At 33.2% G+C, this 20,576-nt stretch overlaps 1 protein-coding gene and 1 pseudogene across 1 annotated transcript; both read left to right on the top strand.

The window, feature by feature from the left end:
* Positions 1-4,026: 4,026 nt before the first annotated feature.
* On the top strand, positions 4,027-6,255 carry LOC120125653 (mitochondrial outer membrane protein porin 2-like). The gene is made up of 6 exons (XM_039144029.1): positions 4,027-4,144; positions 4,238-4,305; positions 4,991-5,101; positions 5,201-5,287; positions 5,370-5,578; positions 5,676-6,255. The coding sequence occupies exons 1-6, from the start codon at positions 4,096-4,098 to the stop codon at positions 5,980-5,982; spliced, it is 831 nt and encodes a 276-aa protein (XP_038999960.1). The 5' UTR covers positions 4,027-4,095; the 3' UTR covers positions 5,983-6,255.
* Positions 6,256-10,581: 4,326 nt separating this feature from the next.
* LOC120125654 lies at positions 10,582-17,264 on the top strand (annotated as a pseudogene).
* Positions 17,265-20,576: the final 3,312 nt, after the last annotated feature.

The raw sequence follows: 20,576 nt of genomic DNA, 5'->3' as shown, positions 1-20,576 counted from the left end.
TGGCGCCACCGCCTCCGACGAAGTCTTCAGAAGCCAGCTGCCTCCCCCACACGTCGCGGCTATGGGGTGAGTCACCACATAGTTTTGGTGACTCACCGAACTCCATTTCTTTGACCGGTCCGAGAGTCACACCGTCGATGGCTATAAAAGCCATCGACCACACCTGCAAAAAAAAAAAAAAGAGGAAGAACCGGAGAAAAACAGAAACAAGAGCAAAAAAAAATATATATATATATATATACCAAACATCCCAGTCAACAACAACGAAGAAAAAAGAAAAAAAAAGGCAGCGAACAGACGAAGAACAACAGAGAAACAGACGAGGAGATAGAAAGGGAGAGCAACCAACAAAGCAAGAACTACACCAACGATCCCAGAAAATACAAATCGAAAGAAGAGAAAAAGAGACTTACCGAGGAAATCGCCGTCGTGAGAGCCTCCACAAGTCATCAGAGAACCGAAACGTCGAAGAGAAATATCCTAGATCTACGACGATTGGTAAGGTTTTAAGCTAAAACAACCTTAGATCCGGGTATAGAAAAATAGGGGCTTCGATTTGGGGTGGGTTTTGTAATTTCCGGCCACCGTTAACGGTGGCCGGCAGCGATGGCTGACCGGGACGGCTTTCTCTAATTTTAGAGAGAAGCCAGAGAGAAATCTTCTCTCTTTCTGTTTGAGAGAAGAAGAGAAATGAAGAAATAAAAGGTTGGCCCGAAGGGCCAGCCGGTTTAGGGTTTATAAACCCTCCCCCATACGACGTCGTTTAAGGGGGAGGAGTGTGCGTGTAATTTCTGTCAGGGGTAAACCCCGTCCGCAGTGCTCCAAGTTTGTATATCTTGTAATTTAGTCATTGAAAGCAATTTTTAATTATTTTAATTTAGTCTTCTAATTTTATTTTATTTTAATTTAGTCCTTATCAGCATATATATATTTAGGAAAATATCAAATTTAGTCCCTCATAGTTTATTAATTATTATTTTAATCACGTATTAATTAATTAGGTTAAATTACACTATTAATCATTATCTTTCATAATATTTCGAATTATTATCTTTATTTTTAATACTTTATATTTAGTTTTATAATTTTGAATTTCTTTTATTTTGATCATTATTTAATTACAATATTATTTTGTTATTACTTTATATTTTAATTATTGCTTTATTATTTTATTATTATCTTAGTCACATATTATATATATATATATATATATATATATATATATATATATTTTTATAATATATATCGATATCAAAGAAAAGGGCAGTCTTAATATAACTGGATGTCCTATTCTGGTATTTTAAATAATTAATATTATTTATAATTTAGTTTATTTAAATTATTAAAATTTTAATATTTATTTATTAATATCAAAGAAGAGAGCTGTCTTAAGATACCTAGAAGCCTTTTCTGATATTTTTGAATAAATAATATCTTACTATATTAAAATAAATTTTTGTCTTAAAAAATGTTTGTCATTTATTTATTTTTTAATATTGAAGAAAAGAGCTGTCTTAAGGCACCTAGAAGTCCTTTTCTGATATTTCTAATAATATTTTTTTATAAATGTATATAAATTAATATATTTTTTTCATAATTATAATTTTGAAATAATAAGATTATAAATTAAATATATTTTGAATTTTTAAATTTCTAATAATAGAGACAATTTATAATTAAAAAGTACCAATTTTGGGCGTTGTAGGGGTGCTAATCCTTCCCTAAACGTAACCGACCACGAATCCCTTTTTATTATAAAAAAGAAAGAATTTTTGGTTATAAACGCAGATCAGCTCATCTTTTAACTGATGTTTTCTTAAAAACTCTTTTAAAAGATAATTTTTAGGTATTCGACCTACCTGACCCAAAAGGCCGATGGCGACTCCCAAATTATTTATTATTCACATTATTTTTCCAACCAAGCATAAAAAAAATTCGTGCCCGGACGAAAAACGGTTACGACAGAAGATATAGCATTATTTTATATGGGGCTATAAAAAAAGGCAGGAAAAAGAAGAAAAAAAAGTTGTATGATGATTGGGTTTGCCTGGAATGTTGTGGGTTCCTTTTTCACGAGTGGGAAGTTTCCTTTTCACGGTTAGGCTGAAACAGCACTAAGATTGGAGGGCCATAAAAGAACCCCCAAAGTGTATTTTTAAGGAATCAAAGAGGAGCTCCTGTCTTGATTATGCACTGCATAGTTTAAGATAGATAATGAAAAATGGTGACAATATTTGTGATTAAACTCCACAGTTAGGAAAGTTGGTAAAATAGGGTCACTGTGTTACGCTCTTCACCAACTTTCACTATATATATATAGCCAATATGAAAACTACACACGTGATCCTGAGAGTTGGACCCTTTGATTGATGTAAGTAGGACCCAAAGTTAGGAGTTTTGTTTTAGGGTGAATTTGGGGTGATGGAAAGGGAACATTTGGTTTGATGAGAATTGGTAAATTGGGTGTGAGAGGCTGCCTCAGCCATTCCACATGCTTTCATGGGGTTCTTAGGATATCCAGTCTGGCATCGTACACCAATTGTATTTTTAGTATATGGTTTCTCTGCAACACTCGTATTTATCAAATGGTACATCAAATCGGACAATGTTGTTTTATTCGAATTCGGACTCCAGTGTTTGAGCTTTATGGACTATTTTCAAGCTTACATTTTGGTAATATTTGCAATGAAAAAAAATAAGAGGCTAATGACAGATAATAAGGAGTAGAGAGATATTTAGATCGATAATTTCCCCCCGCAAGAACCTACTTGAATTTGCAGCTGTTCAATATAGTTATAACTTCAAATCATCTGAAATTTGCATTACCTTTCATACATTTTCCCCCTCCGACCCTAGCTCCACTGTCAAACGATTGGGCTAGCCCTCAAATTGATTTGGGTTCATCTTCTGCAGGCCGAGGCATGCGTTTTTTTAAAGAACGAATCGGCTCCCTCTCCCAACTTTGTTTTGACTTCCGGACATAAGGTTTCTTTATTTTGTGTTTTGCCTTCGTTTCCATTTTCTTTTCGGCTTTTGCATGTCAGTATTCAATCATTTCTAATGGATGTTCATGTTTAAGTTACAAACAAACAAACAAAAGTCTAATATTTAATTTATGCATATATATAATTATGCATTATAAATGAATTTCACACTATTACTTCATTAATGCCTAAGAAACTACATATTCTTATTTTAATTCTTTTATAAATTAAAACCTTTTTTTACATAACCACTTATTTCTAATTTATTAATTATTATTTTTATTAACAATGTCTATACATTAATATAAGAGATTTTTTTAATAATAAAATGAACTGTCAGATTAAGAGGATTCAATACAATATAGATAGTAAACAAATAATTAATCTTTATAGAAAATTACACTAAATCTAATTTTTTATAATTAAAAATTTAATCAATCAAATTTGTGAGTTAATATATTTTTTATAATCTGGGATGATTACATAATTGTATCTATTTTAAAATTTTCTTAATTACAGATCATGCACACACAATTGCTCGAACTTGAATCTTTTAGAAGAATAACATTCTATTTTAATTTTCATCTAAACTATCATTTTTAATCTAATATACTCCAACATAACAAAATGAATATTAAGAATGTGACATGGGGCATGCTATTCTAATACACCTATAATATTGGGGGCTAAGTGGGATTAAAATGGTAGTTTATGGGGGCAAAGTGGGATTAAAATGGTAGTTTATGGGGGGAAATTGAGATAAAAGTAATTTAAGGTGTAGATTGAGAAAATAGGTATACTTTAGGGGCTAAACCACGAGTTAAACTTTTTTTTGTTTCATTCGTTAGTTGAGTCCTAGTACTTTTCTGTTCATTTCCAGCCTAACATGCTAATGCTTGAATTTAATCTTAGTATCAATCAAATCAAACGGTCAAGAAACACTGCCAGTTCCAAGAACGGCCGCACAGGATAGTCACCCATTTGAAAAAGTTTTTTGCATTTTCATTTTCGTCTCCGCCACTAAATAAGCTCTTCGCCCTTCAATTCGATTCGATTTCACCATTTTTTCTTCGACTCAATTTCTTAGATCTCTCCTAGGCTTTGTGCAAGCATGAGTAAGGGACCAGGACTCTTCGCCGATATAGGCAAGAAAGCCAAAGGTAATCGAATCCTCCATTTTCTTCCTTCTCCACCATGCGATCTTTCTATATTTTGATTACCTGTTTTCATTTCTCTCTGTTTCGTATGCTCAGATCTGTTGACTAAAGACTATACCTCGGATCAGAAGTTCACTGTTTCCACTTACACTGGCGCTGGAGTGGTAAGCCAAAATCACCTGTTTTGCACCTTGGATTTTGATTAATGTTTATGAAGTAGCTAGGGATTGATAGCCTATTATATAATGAGATGCTGATTTTCTAGGACTTGATATACATAGAGAGGGGTCTGTACTGGTGTATAACTAACGCTTTCGTAACTTTTATGCAATTTTATGTATGTTTAATCCAATTGTTATTTTTCAAGCTCTTTTCACATAAACTTTGCATTTGGGTAATCGAGAAGGTCTAATTTTTAATTCAATGTAGACCGTACATTTGAAATTGATATTCTTGTTCTTTATTCTTTTCCATGTAAAATAAATCTGTCTTAGGGTGATTTCCTTGAATTCCTCAGTAGTCAGCATAATCTTTGAACTCGAACATGATGATTATAATTGTTTCTTTCTAATTTATTTACATTTTACACTTGTGCCGAAAGTATTGTTGGGTGAAGGCGTGAAGCTGTGTTTAACTTCAGAAGGGACTGATTTCGTCTGAATTGGTGTTCTCTGTTACCCTTGTTTTGATTCAAAGATGTAATTCCAACTGAATGCGATGGATAACCGAGCCAAGAATTTTATTTGTACCTTTTCTCGATGAATTGTTGGGTGGTTTGTGTTTGTCTGCTGTGATGATTAGTGAATCTTCATCTAATTTATTCCCTTTCCCCCCCCCCCTTATATTCAGGCTGTTACATCAACTGCTCTAAAGAAAGGAGGTCTTTCAACTGGGGATATTGCTGCATTATACAAGTACAAGAACACTCAATTTGATGTTAAATTCGATACTGACTCTAATGTGGGTTCCTATGGGTTTCACTTCCTTTCTTTTGAAAGTATTGGATAACATTTAACCTAATCCAGCGGAGCATCTTACATTTTTACCTCATTTGTTCAGATTTCAACAACAATTACATTCACTGAGATTCTTCCATCCACCAAGACTATTGCATCATTCAAAGTACCTGATTATAACTCTGGCAAGGTATAAGCAGCCCCTCCTATGAAGAAATGATTTTCATCATAATGATTTGTTTAAAGTTTCGTATTTTCTATCTATGTTGCAGTTGGAGGTTCAGTATTTCCATGACCATGCCACCTTTACAACAACAATTGGTTTGAACCAGAAACCAGGTGTTGATGTCACGGCAACCATTGGGACACCCGCTATTGCTTTTGGTGCAGAGGCAGGTTATGATACCACCTCTGGCAAATTCACAAAGTACACTGCTGGTATTAGTGTGACAAAACCAGATTCGTGTGCTTCGATACTTTTGTAAGCTTACATATTTACTCCACTAGATTTCAAAAGTGAATCGAAATGAGAATTTTCTATTTTTTGTCCCTAATTTCTGTCTCTTTTTTACTTTCAGGGGGGACAAGGGAGACAGCATGAAAGCTTCATATGTGCATTACCTGGACCAGCAGAAGAAGAGTGCTGCTGTGGGTGAAATCACCCGAAGGTTTTCCACAAATGAGAACACGTTTAGTGTCGGAGGGGCATATGCTGCTGATCATCTCACACTGATTAAAGCGAAGCTCAACAATCATGGGAGGCTTGGAGCACTGCTGCAGCATGAAGTCATACCAAAGTCATTGTTGACAATCTCTGGTGAGCTTGACACAAAGGCCTTGGAAAAAAGTCCCCGTTTTGGTTTGATACTTGCTCTCAAACCCTAATTAGATATTTTTGCTCTTCAATGATGCTTTTGGGATTTGGTACTTTTGATATTTTTTTTTCCCTGGTGATTGAAAAGGGCTGGCAATAAATAGTTCCACAGATGATTAATATTCATTTTGTAGTTCTCAATGGCTGTGGATGGATGATTGATGATACTTTAGGTTTTCCATGATTCAATATCGTAAGTTTTGAACCATTTTTACAATGGTACATTTATGCCACGTTTTATTGAGGTGTTCCTTTTAATTGGCTGAAACCTTTTGGATTTTTCATTTGGTATTTTGAGTAACCACAAAAGTTGGTTTATTCCAGTCTCCTTTTAAGTTATAACCTTTGACATCATTGATTAAAGTTTTGATGATATTTCCAATTGCATTAAAAAAGCCATTTCAATCTAAGTTTAGACCTCCGCTTTAAACAAGTCACATATATTTTGGCTAATTTGTCAAATATATACACGATAGAATCCGGTTATGTATAGTTTTACATCGATTTAGGTTATTGTTAAATGTAAATGTATAAGTGAGATACACAATTAAAAATATTAGTAGAAAATGAGCGGATAATACAGATGTACAAAATAAATATATGACTGGGATTAAAACATATTTTCATCCTTGTTAATTTTACTTAATGGTAACACTGGAACTCTCTTTTCAAAATTAAAACACTCTCCTGCCTTTTTGTAATCCATTAAAATTATTTTCCTTTGTTTAACCTGTCATTTTGGAGGATTTATGTTTCAAGATCACTTGTTGCACATATCGAACCATTTCCTCGCATTCCATAACTATTTTCTTCTTGAAAATCCATTTGCTCCAAACAATTTTTGTACCTTCAGCCAAATCGATCAATATCCAAATATGATTGTCATACATGAGATGTATTTTACGCTTTATGGTCTCTAAGTTTGAATCTATCATGATATCGAGGATTCGTTTTGATCCATTAACAACACATCATGATTATCAATCACAATAAATTAATATCTTTCAGGCTATTGACGTATCTTATAAATTTACATAATATCTGTCTTAACGGAGGTGCATCAACAATGATTTGCTGACTTTGAATATCTAAAGTTAGTCCAATGTTACTTTGCGATTCTCGAATTTATTTGAATTGTACCTTATTTTCACTAATTTTTTTAAAAATAATTTTTCTAGGAAAATAATATTCCAAGCAACAAACATTTTGTTTTTAATGGGATTACAAAATAGTATCCTTTAATTTCTCTAGAACACCATTCAGAACAATAAACTTAATGAGAATTACTTTCATTAATTTATCGTCGATAACGAAGAGTACTGTTTTCAGGTTGTGCCTGGTATTGCTCCTGAAGCCGAAAACAACATCGTTTCTAGTTGGTAAAAGTGCAAACGTTATGAATTTAGCAGAGGACATGAACAACTTGGTGGGTTACTTTGACGACGTAATTTCTTTGCGTGCTGAAGATTTCAAAGTTGGTACCCAGTCTATGCACTAACACCTCAAATAACTTTATAAAATCATTGATTTTTATCCCAATGTAAGGATACTGTTATGGATTTTTAATTATATGTTAGATCAACACGTCTTGATTAAAATTTTGAAGATTTTTCCTTAATTCTTTTGATACAACGTTTTTTCCCCTTGAATAATTACATAATTAGTCTAATATAGATAAATTAATACTAATTTATACTAAAATAAAAAATTAGATTAAATAATTTGATCTCATAAATAAAGTGATTATACTTAATTAATAACTTGTATACAATAAATATATTTTGAAAACAAATCCAATAGTTTTAGTTTTTCACCATTTTTTTGTTTAGTCACGTATCTAGTTTTTTATGAGGAAATTTACGAGAGTATTTATTATTTTTAATAATGCATGCTTAATATTTTGATTAATTTGAATATTTATTTTTTCTATTAACTTTAAATTTGGGGAAGAGATTCGGTTTCATTGACCAAATAGTCAATGCAAAAAAATATTGGGAAAACATAGATGTTGGAAAATTAATTTACAATCTAAGTCATTTGTAACAGTGCTTTTGAAACTCATCATGTGAAAATGATGTGTTTCATAAAATATAATAAATAATTAAAACTAGTCATGTGGACATGACGAGTTCCATATAATTTTCGTTCAATCCACATGAAGAGTCCTATTTTTTAATACTTTTATGGATCTCGTCGTGTGGGCTTGACGAGTTTCATGTATACTGTAGCAAATGACTTAGATCTTAAAAATAATTTTTCAATACCTGTATTTTTTGAAAAAAAATCTCGCACAACAATATTTCACAAATTTATTCATGATCCTATTATGCAAATATCCCATGCATATATTCTCATGTCCTACTATTAATTTCAATCATCTATTTTTATTCATTTAACGGTCCTAAGTCTAGGTAAAATCAAAAGCGTTTTACATTATTTAATATGATCATATCCCTATTTAAATTTATAAACTTATTAAGTGGTCTCAATTGTAAAAAAAATATTATTCTCCTTAATAAATATAAATTCAAAAAATTACATATATAAAATATATATACATTATCAATAAATTAAAAAGAATCCAAACATAGAGAAATATATCACACATATCTCGTATGATTAAAAAAATATATATGAATTTATATGTATTACGGTTCAGGGAATAAGAGGTACATTTTTTTTGCTTCGTCCCAACCCTCCCTATTTAAGAGGCCCAATTTGTTTTCAATTTTGAAGGGTCCATTTTGAATTTAATTTATTTATGATGAAGAATTTAGTACGGAGAAAGGGCCCATTTTATATTAATAAAAAATTGTATTTATTATATTAAAAATATATTTATTTTAATATATATTTTTTTGTTGCCCTCCCAATTCGAAGACTTCACCTTGACTAATTTGAACCGATCTACGTCGCACGGACTCAAACTTAAAATATTATTTAAACAATATCAAATTACTTACTACTTGAACCAACCTTATTGGTTAATATTTAATATTTAAATTTATCGATATTCGATATTACGAAGCAACGTGTCGGTGGCACAAAAGACAAAACTATAAACTTACATTAACATTAGCATAGGTCTCTCTTAATTGCATGATTTTTCTACAATTTCTACTTTAGGGCTACGTATTACTTTGTGCCAAACCTCCTGACCCCTTAATTTTTTTTAATTGCTCTATTTTATCCCTCAATCCTTATAAATGAAAGTTTATTTTTTTTATTTTAAAAACTATATATTCTCATAAAGGGATAAAATATCATCTAATAGTAAAGTTAGTGATATATTATAGATAGAAAAAAAGTAGGAAAATATGGATCATGAAAAATATTTAAGTAAATAGGGTGAATGTTAATTTCTTGTAAAGATATGAAAGTATATAGATTAAAGTAAAATTTTATGTTTGAACTAAAAATATATTGTAAAACTTTAAGAAGAAATTAAAATTAATAACAAAAATGAAAATTTTCATAAATTTAAAGTGAAACCATTAATATGACTTAGGGTGCGTTTGGTTCACGGAATGTAAGATTATCAGGGAATAAGATTACTGGGAATGTTATATTTTGTGTTTGGTTGGCTTAGCAGGAATGTAAGATTACCATGGTTGGTTAAAATAATAAAAGATTATTGGAATGTATATTTGACCAAATTGTCCTTATTATATATTTGTTTTTTTTAACAAGTTGGAAAATATTTATATATTTTCTTTAAAAAATTAAATTCATAAAATTTATATAATATTTTGTACAAAATTGAAAATATAAAAAGGTTTAATGAAAGGGTGATTTTTTAACCCCTGAATTTCATATAAAATTTTAATTATAGAGTTTTTTGTAAATCTAAAATAGTTTAAGAATAAATTTGTAATTTAACCTTCGTAGAATTTTTATTATTCAATGACAGAAGAATGATATTTTTGAAAGAAAAAAAATTTAAGGAAATTTTAGTCCAAAATGCCGGTAATCCAACAATACCTAAGAAAATGGAGGTAATGATATTTCCAGTAATATATCCCAAAAAATCCATTATTGGTAATCTTATATTACTGGGAATGAAATTCCCGGGCTAACCAAACGGGGAATGTGGATTTCATTCCCATGAGAATCTCACATTCCCCCATCCAAACACCCCTTAAGGAAAAAGGTAACGGATCAATAATTTTAAAATATATATTTTAAAATTAGTTAACTGAGAGTTTTTAAAATATATAATTTTACATCTTTATCAATAATAAATGTTTGAAAATAAAAAAAATGATAAAAATTAATAAATTTTTTAAATGTAATAGAAAAATATATTTTTGTAAATAAATAAACATTAATTTATCCGGATTCTGAAGTCTACACAATTATGACCGTGACCTGGAATTTTGGATCGCCTCCACTCACCATTTTCCACGTGTCCACCACACTCTCTTGAAAAGAAGAACGTGGGAATTACATGTGGAATCAAATTTAATATAATAAAATAAAATTTAAAAAATAGAATCCCAGCCATTGCCACGTCCGTTTTCCATTTTATAAATCGGGAAATCAAGTTTTTGCCGTTAACTACTGTTTGTCTGTTTCATCTTACAGCCATTGTGTAGAAAATATATAATAAGATGGTTGTACTCAAGGCGGTACGGCTGGCGATTTGTTGTTCCTCCTCCGGTTTTGAAGGTGGCCGTTTTGTACCGGGGGACAAGGTTAGATTCGTGAAGTTTCCATCGCCGGCGTCGTCGCTTTCTTTGAGGTTGAGTAGCGGCAACAATGCCAAATTGAGATTGATTCAGCACGGAGGAATCGTCTCTGCCGATTACGAATGATCACTATGCTGATATTTCTGGTACTCCTTTTTTCTTTAAAAAAAAAGAAAGAAAAATTTATAGGTGATCATATGTTTAATTTTATTTTCTTATCAAGAATTTGGTTCAGGATATTTATTCCATTTTAAAGAAAATTAATATATATCACTATTAAGTTATAAAAGGCCAAATCTTCTATATAAAGAAATTTCATATTTGGAGTATATTTAAAAGACAATTGGTAGACTTGCAAGCATTAACATTTATGACTCTACTGTAAAGTGGTTATCGCCAAGTAAAATTCATTGACAGTTTTGTGAAATGGTAGATATTCTATATTGAAATGGAGGTTTAGGGAACTACCACAATACTTCATCTGGAAGACTGAGTAATATTTTTCAGAAAAGGGAAGCAATTGGTTACATTATTTACATAAACCCTTTGATTACACTGCTTAGCTGGTTTCTTGTTTTCTGATCATGGTACCATATTATCAACTGGATACATCTGAATCCTTGCAGCTTCAGTCTTCAGATTTGACATTTATAATTTTACAGTATCTTTATATGTTGTTTTGGAAATTAATATTTTTTCGTTATAAAATCATCATTTTGGGAACACTGTTCTATGATATAGTAGAACACTTTGGCCATTTCATGGAGTTAGTTGGCAATGATGCAAATTCATGATTTTTTTAGTACATGGTTTCTTTCCAATTGGATCTACTTAGGGTTCTGATTTCAACGTCTAACTAGGTGAAAATCTCCACCAGATGCTACTAATGGCAAGGCAACAACATTGTATGGCACAAAAGTCCGGTTGGAAACTTAATCGGCAAGAGTTACTTCAGCAAAAGGGTTGTGTCATGGATTACGGGTCTCAGTGGCTCAGATTTGTTTAAACAGTACATTTCAATAGTGAAATTCATGCTAGTATTTTTATTTCCATTAACTTACCCTTATTTTCTGCTTTGCCTGCGATATAAGATGGCTTCTGCTTATACTAACTATATTAATATATTTTACGTGCTAAAACAGCAAAAAATGAAGGTTGCCAAAAAACTGAAAGGTTGATCTTTTAGTTGTGGATGAACCCGTCTGGTCAAATTCAAGAACTTGGAGTTCCTTGTTAGTTTCTCCTTGCTAAACTGAAGAGTGTTCCAACATACTTTGATCCATTGTGTAACACCAAACCGATGCGGGTAGCCCGATCCGATTCCGGAAGTCACATTAGGGCCACCGGAGCGACCCACGTAAAAATAGCGGAAATTTTAAAACTTTTTATCAGAAATGTAACTTATAAAATCATTTATCACTATTTAAAAATAAAACAGATTTCCAAACTCGTATATAAATCAAAATACAATTACATGCCCTCTAATCACAAGTACCATACTCTGCAACCACGCCGGAAGAACTACCTTACTGAAGTCGATAGATGCACTGGTACAATTGTTTTAACCTGAAAATGTGAGTAATAGAGTGAGCTTTGGAAAGCTCAGTAATACAGAACTGCCAGATGATGCTACATGACATGTAGATAAATGGAAAGCCATATAATTTCCTTATTGAATCATACGTATACCAGCTTGCAGAATAATTGGGGTTCCCTTAGAGTTCATCGAGTAGAACCATGAATCTCAATTCATAAGAAACCTTTCAAAGTATGACATTTTCAGGAGATCAAATAGGATGTCTAGTGTGTTCCAACAGTATAAAAATCATAATAGGTACAAATCATAGTCCAGTAAATCTCACAATTTCGTAAAAGAGTTTAACTTTTGAAAATCATAGTTTAAACCCTTTCTGGTACACCATCAGTAGTTCCCAAAAATTATTTTCCATATAGCTTACTTATGCACATAGCAAAAAGAAAGTCGACTTAAGGATAGGCTATGAAGCTTGGTATCCTTAAGCCCAAGTCAATAAGTCCATATAGCTTACCTAAGCACACAAAGGAAAGCCGACCTAATGAAACATCTTGGGGCCCTCAAGAGTCACATTAGGCCCATTTAGCTTGATCAGAGCTATTCCATCGTAATTCAATTCCAAAATTCAATTGCACCGTGACATAAATTCCATAAATCCAAAAACATGGTAATCATATACCATTTCAAAAATAAAATTAGATAGCATATTCCATAAATTGTCACATAAAATTGGTGCATTCATAAAACAATAACCAATGAATTCGGTGTACCACATATTAAAACCAATAAACAGTTCGTAATAAGTAGGGAACACACTAGAGAATCCAAGTATTTCCAGAGGCCATTGTAGTTATCATTTGGATAACATGAAACTTATGAAATTTGAACGAATTCCTGGAACAAGGTCCTATTGAGGAGAATCGATTACTAACCGATCTAGCCAAACATTTAATGTTGATACATTAGAATCCCACTATATTTTCGTGTGCTTTAGGAAAACGTTCAGGAACCTTTATACATAATAATTCAATTCAGATTTACTGCGAGTGATTCCATTACCCAACAATCAGGAATATACTTTAAATTCATAGGATTTCAGCCCAATTGAACCAAATGAGATATTCAGAATCTTTTCCATCTGCGTTACTTGTTTTTTTTTCAAACATGACCGAAGTGATTTTAGATGAAAATAGAATCGAAGATTCAAGTCATTTACAATCTACGACTATCGATCATATTATCAAACAACTCGAGTTACACAACTCTCAAACTGATGCATGTCAACAAGTCAATTCATTATCCTTCCAGTGTATTCACTCTTTAATACCATAGTGCAGATCCATAGATCATCCCCATAATCATCACTGAATAAATCTTCCAACGGTCTTTATTTCATTTCCATGTTTCAACAATATCAGGAAATACTGACGTACTTGATCCATGGCTCATAACCCATAATGACAATTCATCATGTAAGTTCAACAGTGTTTCCAAACTCATCAAATCACCTATTTAATCCTTAGTCATGATGTTACTTAGTTCGTTGGTAAGCAAGTCTATCCCGATTACTTTAAAGTTTTCCAGAATAATTCAGACGTTTCTGAATTTCAAATACAGGTTGTACTTCATTTCATTTCAATTTAGTCATATAATAAGTCATTCTGGTATTCGTGGTTGATTTGACTAACGACTACCCACTTATTTACTGTATGCGCTCTAGAGTTGAGCTGCGCCAAGTACTTCCAGAATTATCATCGATCCAAATTTGAGAAGATGAACAAACATTCAAGTGATACTTATATCATTCAGGTAATGATATAGTACTAACATTGGTTAATCACTTAAGTTGCGTTCCACTTTTACTGGTAGCACAACATCCATGTTTATTTGGATTCTTAATTAATCCAAGACATTTACTTATTCTAGGTCATAAGGGCATTTTGGTCATTTTGGTGCTTAACATTTTTTATTCATTTCAAAGCTTGAGTATATCCATTCATTCCTGAGCTTGGTGACATTCTTGAGTCTTTCCATTCTAGGGGTAATTTGGTCATTTATAATTCTAGAATATTTCAATCATTTCCTTCCATCCGGTATTATTTAATTAAATCTTATCATTTACTTCAGTCATTTCGAACAATTCTGTCAGCAGAATACCTCGATAAATTACTCTTCAATATTTACTCCTTATTCGAATATTTTCGGGTCAAGTGTCTTCTCAGATTTTACAAACGGAATATTATAAATTTTCTGTACAAAGACAGGATCTTAACAATTAAATTCGTACTTAATCGAGTTAAGTACAAATCCTCAAAGTACTCTCATTCAGGGTCAATTCAGACTTTATCCCTCAAGGGCATTTTCGTAATTCTTAACCAGATAATTTCAATATTAGCTCTTAACGAAAATAATTATAATTTAGAGATCCTATGATCAATTGCTTTCCCGAACATTCTTTGATTTTGAAATGATTCCTTCACAAACTCATAGGATTAAAAACCGGTTATCCATAATTTCCAAATAAAACTAACATTATCTTATTCATGCATTTACCAATATCAACATGTTCCATAAAGCAAAGAGGTAGTAAAGTATTACCTCGATTTCCGTGCAATACTGATCGACCATAAAATTCCATTCGAACGCCTTTGATCTTTAATTCAACTTCCAATAATTCCTCATACATATCAATATAATTTCATAAAAAACGAGGCTTAATTTCGAAAAACGGATCGAATCGGATGATTAATCAGTGAAAAACAACTTACCGGGTTTGAATTTGGCAAAACGAACCTCAAATCGGAACATCAACAAAACCCCTAATATTAGTCTTAAATTTGCTCACCAACTTGATTTCTAGCTTCCAATCTTTTTCTAACGAACACGGATAATTTATCGTAAAAATACGACTTCCAATAATTTCCTTGCCATAAAAAAATAACTTATTAGAATCTAATTAAAGATTTGGAAACCAAATTGATAAAACTAAAAACTTATGGAGCCACTATATATTCAATTACTAAAATCAAGGACTAATTGATCTTATTGAAACCATTATGTCATAATCATAACAATATGGAAACTAGAAAACAAGGTTAGCTTTTATTAAACTTGGATGATTCACCTAGTAATTTACCCTTTTTTTCACTTAATCAATAATTCTTTCAAATCACGTGTGCTCTGAACAAATGCTTAACTTTTATACTTCAACACATTTAATATATTCAATTTTTTTAAGCTTTACCGTGTTCTCAAAGTGAAGCAGGAAAGCTTCAACGACCAACAGCCAACGCGTTGACCACCATGATGGTCGCCGTCGCCGGTTGTCGGTCTAACCCGTAACTCCACCACTTAAGCATCTTGGTCTCCTCATCAAGAATACGGACTCCAATCATCAAGAAACTCCTTGGATAATCGTAAATCTACAAGAGAAGTTTCGACCATCGCAAGCTTCAACTTCCCCGATCTCCTTTGTTTGCCGATGGATAGAGTCACTTCCGAGATATGTTGGTCGCCTTGTTGTTGGGAACATCTCCACCGTTACTATTTCTCAACGGTCGTCCAGATCATTGGAACGAGAACCAAAGTTTCGTTGAGAATAATAAGTGATATTTGCTGCCATTTAAATGAATCATAAGGTCACCTTCTATTTCATTTTTTTTATTATAAAAATGGATATTGTTGTTGGAAAAAGACAAAGCAATTAATTTCTTTAATTGATTTCCAGCTTGGAGGATACTTGCCGAAAATGAAAGCTGGAAGCAAGGGTTCCAGACAATTTGTCCATTTATACCTACTATATCTTCCTCAATCTATTTAATAAAATAATGGTCTAATAAGACAATTATTTTCCAACCAACTTTATATCATTTCACATTTTAAACCATAAGAAATCTAACCCCATATTGGGTGTGACACATTGTGTTGCTCCCTCTATCTCTTACTATGGTCTATGAATTTAGGGAAGAGCACTCTGGCATGTGCTCTGTGCCATGCCTTGTATTCTAGGGGAAAGTTGGCTTACATCCTTGATGGTGATAATGTTCGGCATGGTTTAAACCGTGACCTTAGTTTTAAAGCAGAGGATCGGGCGGAGAACATATGAAGGATTGGTAAATGCTGTTTGATACCTCATCCTAGTTCTGTTTTGCTTATCCTTTTGCTCTCCTATTCTGATGGTTACAAGTTTCAACTTGTTTCGGTTCACCTACAGGAGAGGTAGCAAAACTCTTTGCTGATGCAGGCATCATCTGCATTACCAGTGTAATATCTCCCTACAGAAAAGACAGGGATGTATGTCGTGCACTGTTGTCGGAAGGAGATTTCAGTGAGGTACGTGCTGCTTTTAAGAAACCTGAAATATTGAACTCTTTGCATCAGAAGGTTCTACATTGCTCAAAGAAAATACTGGGAAATGCTTCAAACAGGTGTTCATGAATGTGTCACTCCCAATATGCGAGGCAAGGGACCCAAAAGGCCTATACAAGCTTGCAAGAGCTGGAAAAATTAAAGGTGTATTTCCCCATTGGTTTTCGTATCTAAAGATTTGTATAAGTTCATATTTAATAGTTGTTTATGTAATATTTTCTTTGTAGGTTTTACTGGCATCGATGATCCGTACGAACCACCCCTGAATTGTGAGGTATATGCATATTGTTGGAGTACCTTTCTTGTTTGGAATACGCCCATACTTGTTCAAAGATACACCTAAATATCCTTTATGCTCCAAACATGAAAAATTCATCTGACAAAAATCTTGAAATGGCTTCAAGACGGTTCTGGCTGACTTGCTATTGCGTTCTTGTAGATGGGTATGATAATATGAATATGATAGATATCAAGGCCATACTTGAGACTAATTTTCAGAACGGCAATGCTTTCCACTTTGGTTTTCTTTGAATCTCATATTCCAACATTTAAATTGAAGCTAAACCCTTTCTCCCCTATTTTGCAGTTAGAATTGCCACAAAAGGGAAACATCTGTGCTTCCCCATGCGAAATGGCTGATACTGTGATATCTTACCTGGAGGAGAAGGGGTATCTGCAGGCCTAACAAGAGAACCCTGCAATTACCGGTTGCTGGATCAATTAAAATTGATATTTTTTTTCTAAATTAAGCACGTTTCTCGTTTCCTTAATTAGAGAAACTTCTAGTTTCGTATATCAGTATCATTTTTCTGGCATCAAAGGAAACTCCTTTCCTGTACCTGTACTTTATATCTGTATTAGTTAATTAATCGCTTGATTAATTACTGCCAGTATCGCTTATTAGGCCTTCTAAAAGCCACTTTGTGAGTCAGTTGGCTTTAGTCGGTTTAAGAGAAATAAATGAAGATTTGACTGAAGGTTGTTGTTACATTGGTGTATGAATTTGTATTTTATAGCTTTGTAATGATTGCTTTTGAGTAAAATGCTATCTCAAGTTTTCACTCAAAGTTACCCTTTGTTTATTTCTTCCTTGCACTTTAGTTCAAGTATAGATGTTATATTAATAATCTAACAGGATGAGACGTTTGATCCCTTGAGGTAAAAAATTTGAATCATGACGTTATACAGATGTTACACTATTTAAACCCAGCTCTGAAGATATTTCTTTTGATAAATTTCTAATATCCGATGAAACTTACCTATGGACCCCACGAAAACTTAGTTAAATTCAGCACCATTCTTTTTTCACACAAGCAAAGCAATAGACTTGAGAGGTTGCTTTGAATCCAAACACGATGGTTTCTAGATTTCAAACCTAATAAAATAACTAAAAGCATGTCTATCTGCCTAACTACCAGTCTAATCATTAAATCATATGCAAAACAGTGTCAACTACAGATCAATTGTTCTGCAAATTTATCCCCTTTTGATCTTAATTCTGCAGAGACTACTGTTAATGCCCTACTGTTTTATCCTAACAACCATACTTGAATTTGGAAAATGCATGAATCCATCAACTTCTGCTAATGGCAACCAAATTATTTCCCAAAGTTACAAAATGCTGATATAAAATACATATATACATGCATGTATTGATCAGTAAGAAAAGCTTGAACTGCAGCAATAAACAGTACTACTAAACAACATGGTCTTAAAGAGATGGACGCTATTAAAATTTCATTGAAGGAAGGGGAAAAAGAGAGAGAGAAGGAAACGATGGATGATCAAATAAAGGCAAGACCAATCTCTGGTCTTGCATGCCTATGAATGGACAAAAGGCAGACAACAAATGCCATTGTAATGGAAACAGCAGCTGAACTCACAGCATTAAAAGTTGCAGGGAACCGCCTCCCTTGCATGCCCCAAAGAGTATCCACCAGCAATCCCAAGCCATCAACCACCATTGCCAGTACCACCGCCATCTTCAAAACTGAAAGACTGTAAAGGAAAATATATCTGATCAGAATTCAGAAACTATCTCTTTCAGCTTTAAAAAGAAAATGGGACTCGGAAGTGTGGATTGCAAGTGAAGGAAAAGAGGTTGAGTGGTTGAGAGTGCCGCCATTCTTGGTTTGCTCGTTATAATATAAGGGTAACTTCATCATTGTATAGTTTCAAGTGGTGAAGAGCTAAGGCCCGATGCTTCCGCGTTGCTTCCTCATTGGTCTTTTACTAATTGTGAAATCAAGTGATTACAAAATCATGCATTTTGTAAGAATTGGAGCTTTGGTACAACCAAATTTGTTAACTAAGTTAATGAATATGTATATCTTTTACCTCTTTAGGTTTCGTCTTTTTTATTAAATACCAAAAGGGTAAATTTTGCTTTCAACTTAATTTATTTATAAAAAGTGTAATCAATTGGGTTAAATTTGGTTTTGGAGTGTTTTAAGCTTATAATACACAAAAGATGAAAAAAAGAAATACTCGGAAAGTTAAAGGCTAACGATTTAGAACTACATTACTGACACACAAGATGAACATTCTATTAGAATTATATTCTTTCCTTCAAAAATGGGTAAGAGAGTTGAATTTGAAGGCCTAACAATTACAAGGATTTTTTTTGTTTGAAAAATTCATGTTTGAACATTAGAAATGATATTGTTAGATGGAAAATAGATAATTAAATTTTAAAAGTTATAACAAGTCACTCAATTAATTGATTATTACAAACACATCATTTTACCGTTAAAAATAAAACAAACGTTTTAGTTACAATCAGATTAATTAGTTTATTGATTATAACAATTATATCACTGAATTTTTCGATCAAAACAATTAAGTCATCAATAAAGAATTAATGCTCGTTACATTACACACTTAACTGCAGAGTTACAGTTTATTTAAATCAATTGATTGAGTGATTCGCTTGTAACCTTTTGAAATTAAGGGACTTATTTGTAATATTTCTAATAATTGAATGACTTTTGGGTGTATACCCAACATAAATTATCGGAGCAGGCACTCAACAGAACTCCTCGTGTCAAAACTCAAAATCTCCATCCATATGATCTAATCAGAAAACGATCCATATTCCCGCTCCCCCAAAATCACAAAACCCTAGCACCCAACGTAGTTGAATCGTCCCAGAGGAGGTCGCGAAGATGGGGAAAAACAGCACAGCAAAGATCGAATGTTCATAACGAAGACGGAATGGGCTACCGAGTGGCGGCGCTAAATCCAAAGAATCGTACTCCATTTAAACGCCTTCCCTTCTATTGCTGCGCGTTGTTCTCGCTTCTTCAAATCAGCACAAGAGATTTGAGTTCCTTCACTCTCGCTTCTAAATCCTTGGCTTCAAGAGGGAGAGATGAAATCCTAGTCGTTGAAGGAGGAGCAGAAAAATGACCTGCAGAGGATGCATCCACCGCATCTGATGCAGCAGACCTTGGAGCATCCACCACGCTGTTGCAGCAGACCTTCGATGTCGCCTGGGTTGGGACGGTGGTTGAGGTGCCATGGATAGATCGAAACTTACAGAGCAAAAAGCAACGATTTTTACGCAAGGAACGCGGGTTCTGGTCACGAGAGAAGACGAGTTTCGAAGGTGAGACAGTGTCGAACGCTGACGGCGGGATGCGACGGTAGATAACAGAGGAAGCTGTGAAGATTTGCGTCAAATGGCAGTGATTTTCGCAAATCTAAGACCAGATCCGAAAACACACGTTAGCCGACGAACCTCCAGGAAAAAACGCGTCAAAAGTAGTCGGAGTAAGGCGGCGGACAGCTGACGGAGGCGGCGGGTGCGGACGACGATGGAGGACAATGGGTGTTTGCGGAAGAGAAAAGATTCAAAACGGCTCGTGAAAGATTCCATTAATTGCTTCTAGATTCGTTTAGTTGGTGCATGGGACTAATGATTGATTTATAATCTGCACATGCTTCAGCGATGTTATGAAAAAAATCTTAGTCATCTATCCTTTACCCGACTCTTTTTAACTTTCTCAACAAGGTA

Source organism: Hibiscus syriacus, unplaced genomic scaffold, assembly GCF_006381635.1.
Source record: "Hibiscus syriacus cultivar Baekdansim isolate YM2019G1 unplaced genomic scaffold, ASM638163v2 tig00110435_pilon, whole genome shotgun sequence".
NCBI classification, from domain to species: domain Eukaryota; kingdom Viridiplantae; phylum Streptophyta; class Magnoliopsida; order Malvales; family Malvaceae; genus Hibiscus; species Hibiscus syriacus.
The sequence above is the reverse complement of the archived record's forward strand: the minus strand, read 5'-3'. Positions and strand labels throughout refer to the sequence as shown.

Coding starts and splice junctions, on each gene's coding strand:
- LOC120125653 (XM_039144029.1), top strand. CDS start 4,096: ATGAGTAAGGGACCAGGACTCTTCGCCGATATAGGCAAGAAAGCCAAA. Junction 4,145..4,237: donor TATAGGCAAGAAAGCCAAAG/GTAATCGAATCC, acceptor TCGTATGCTCAG/ATCTGTTGACTAAAGACTAT. Junction 5,288..5,369: donor CTGATTATAACTCTGGCAAG/GTATAAGCAGCC, acceptor TCTATGTTGCAG/TTGGAGGTTCAGTATTTCCA.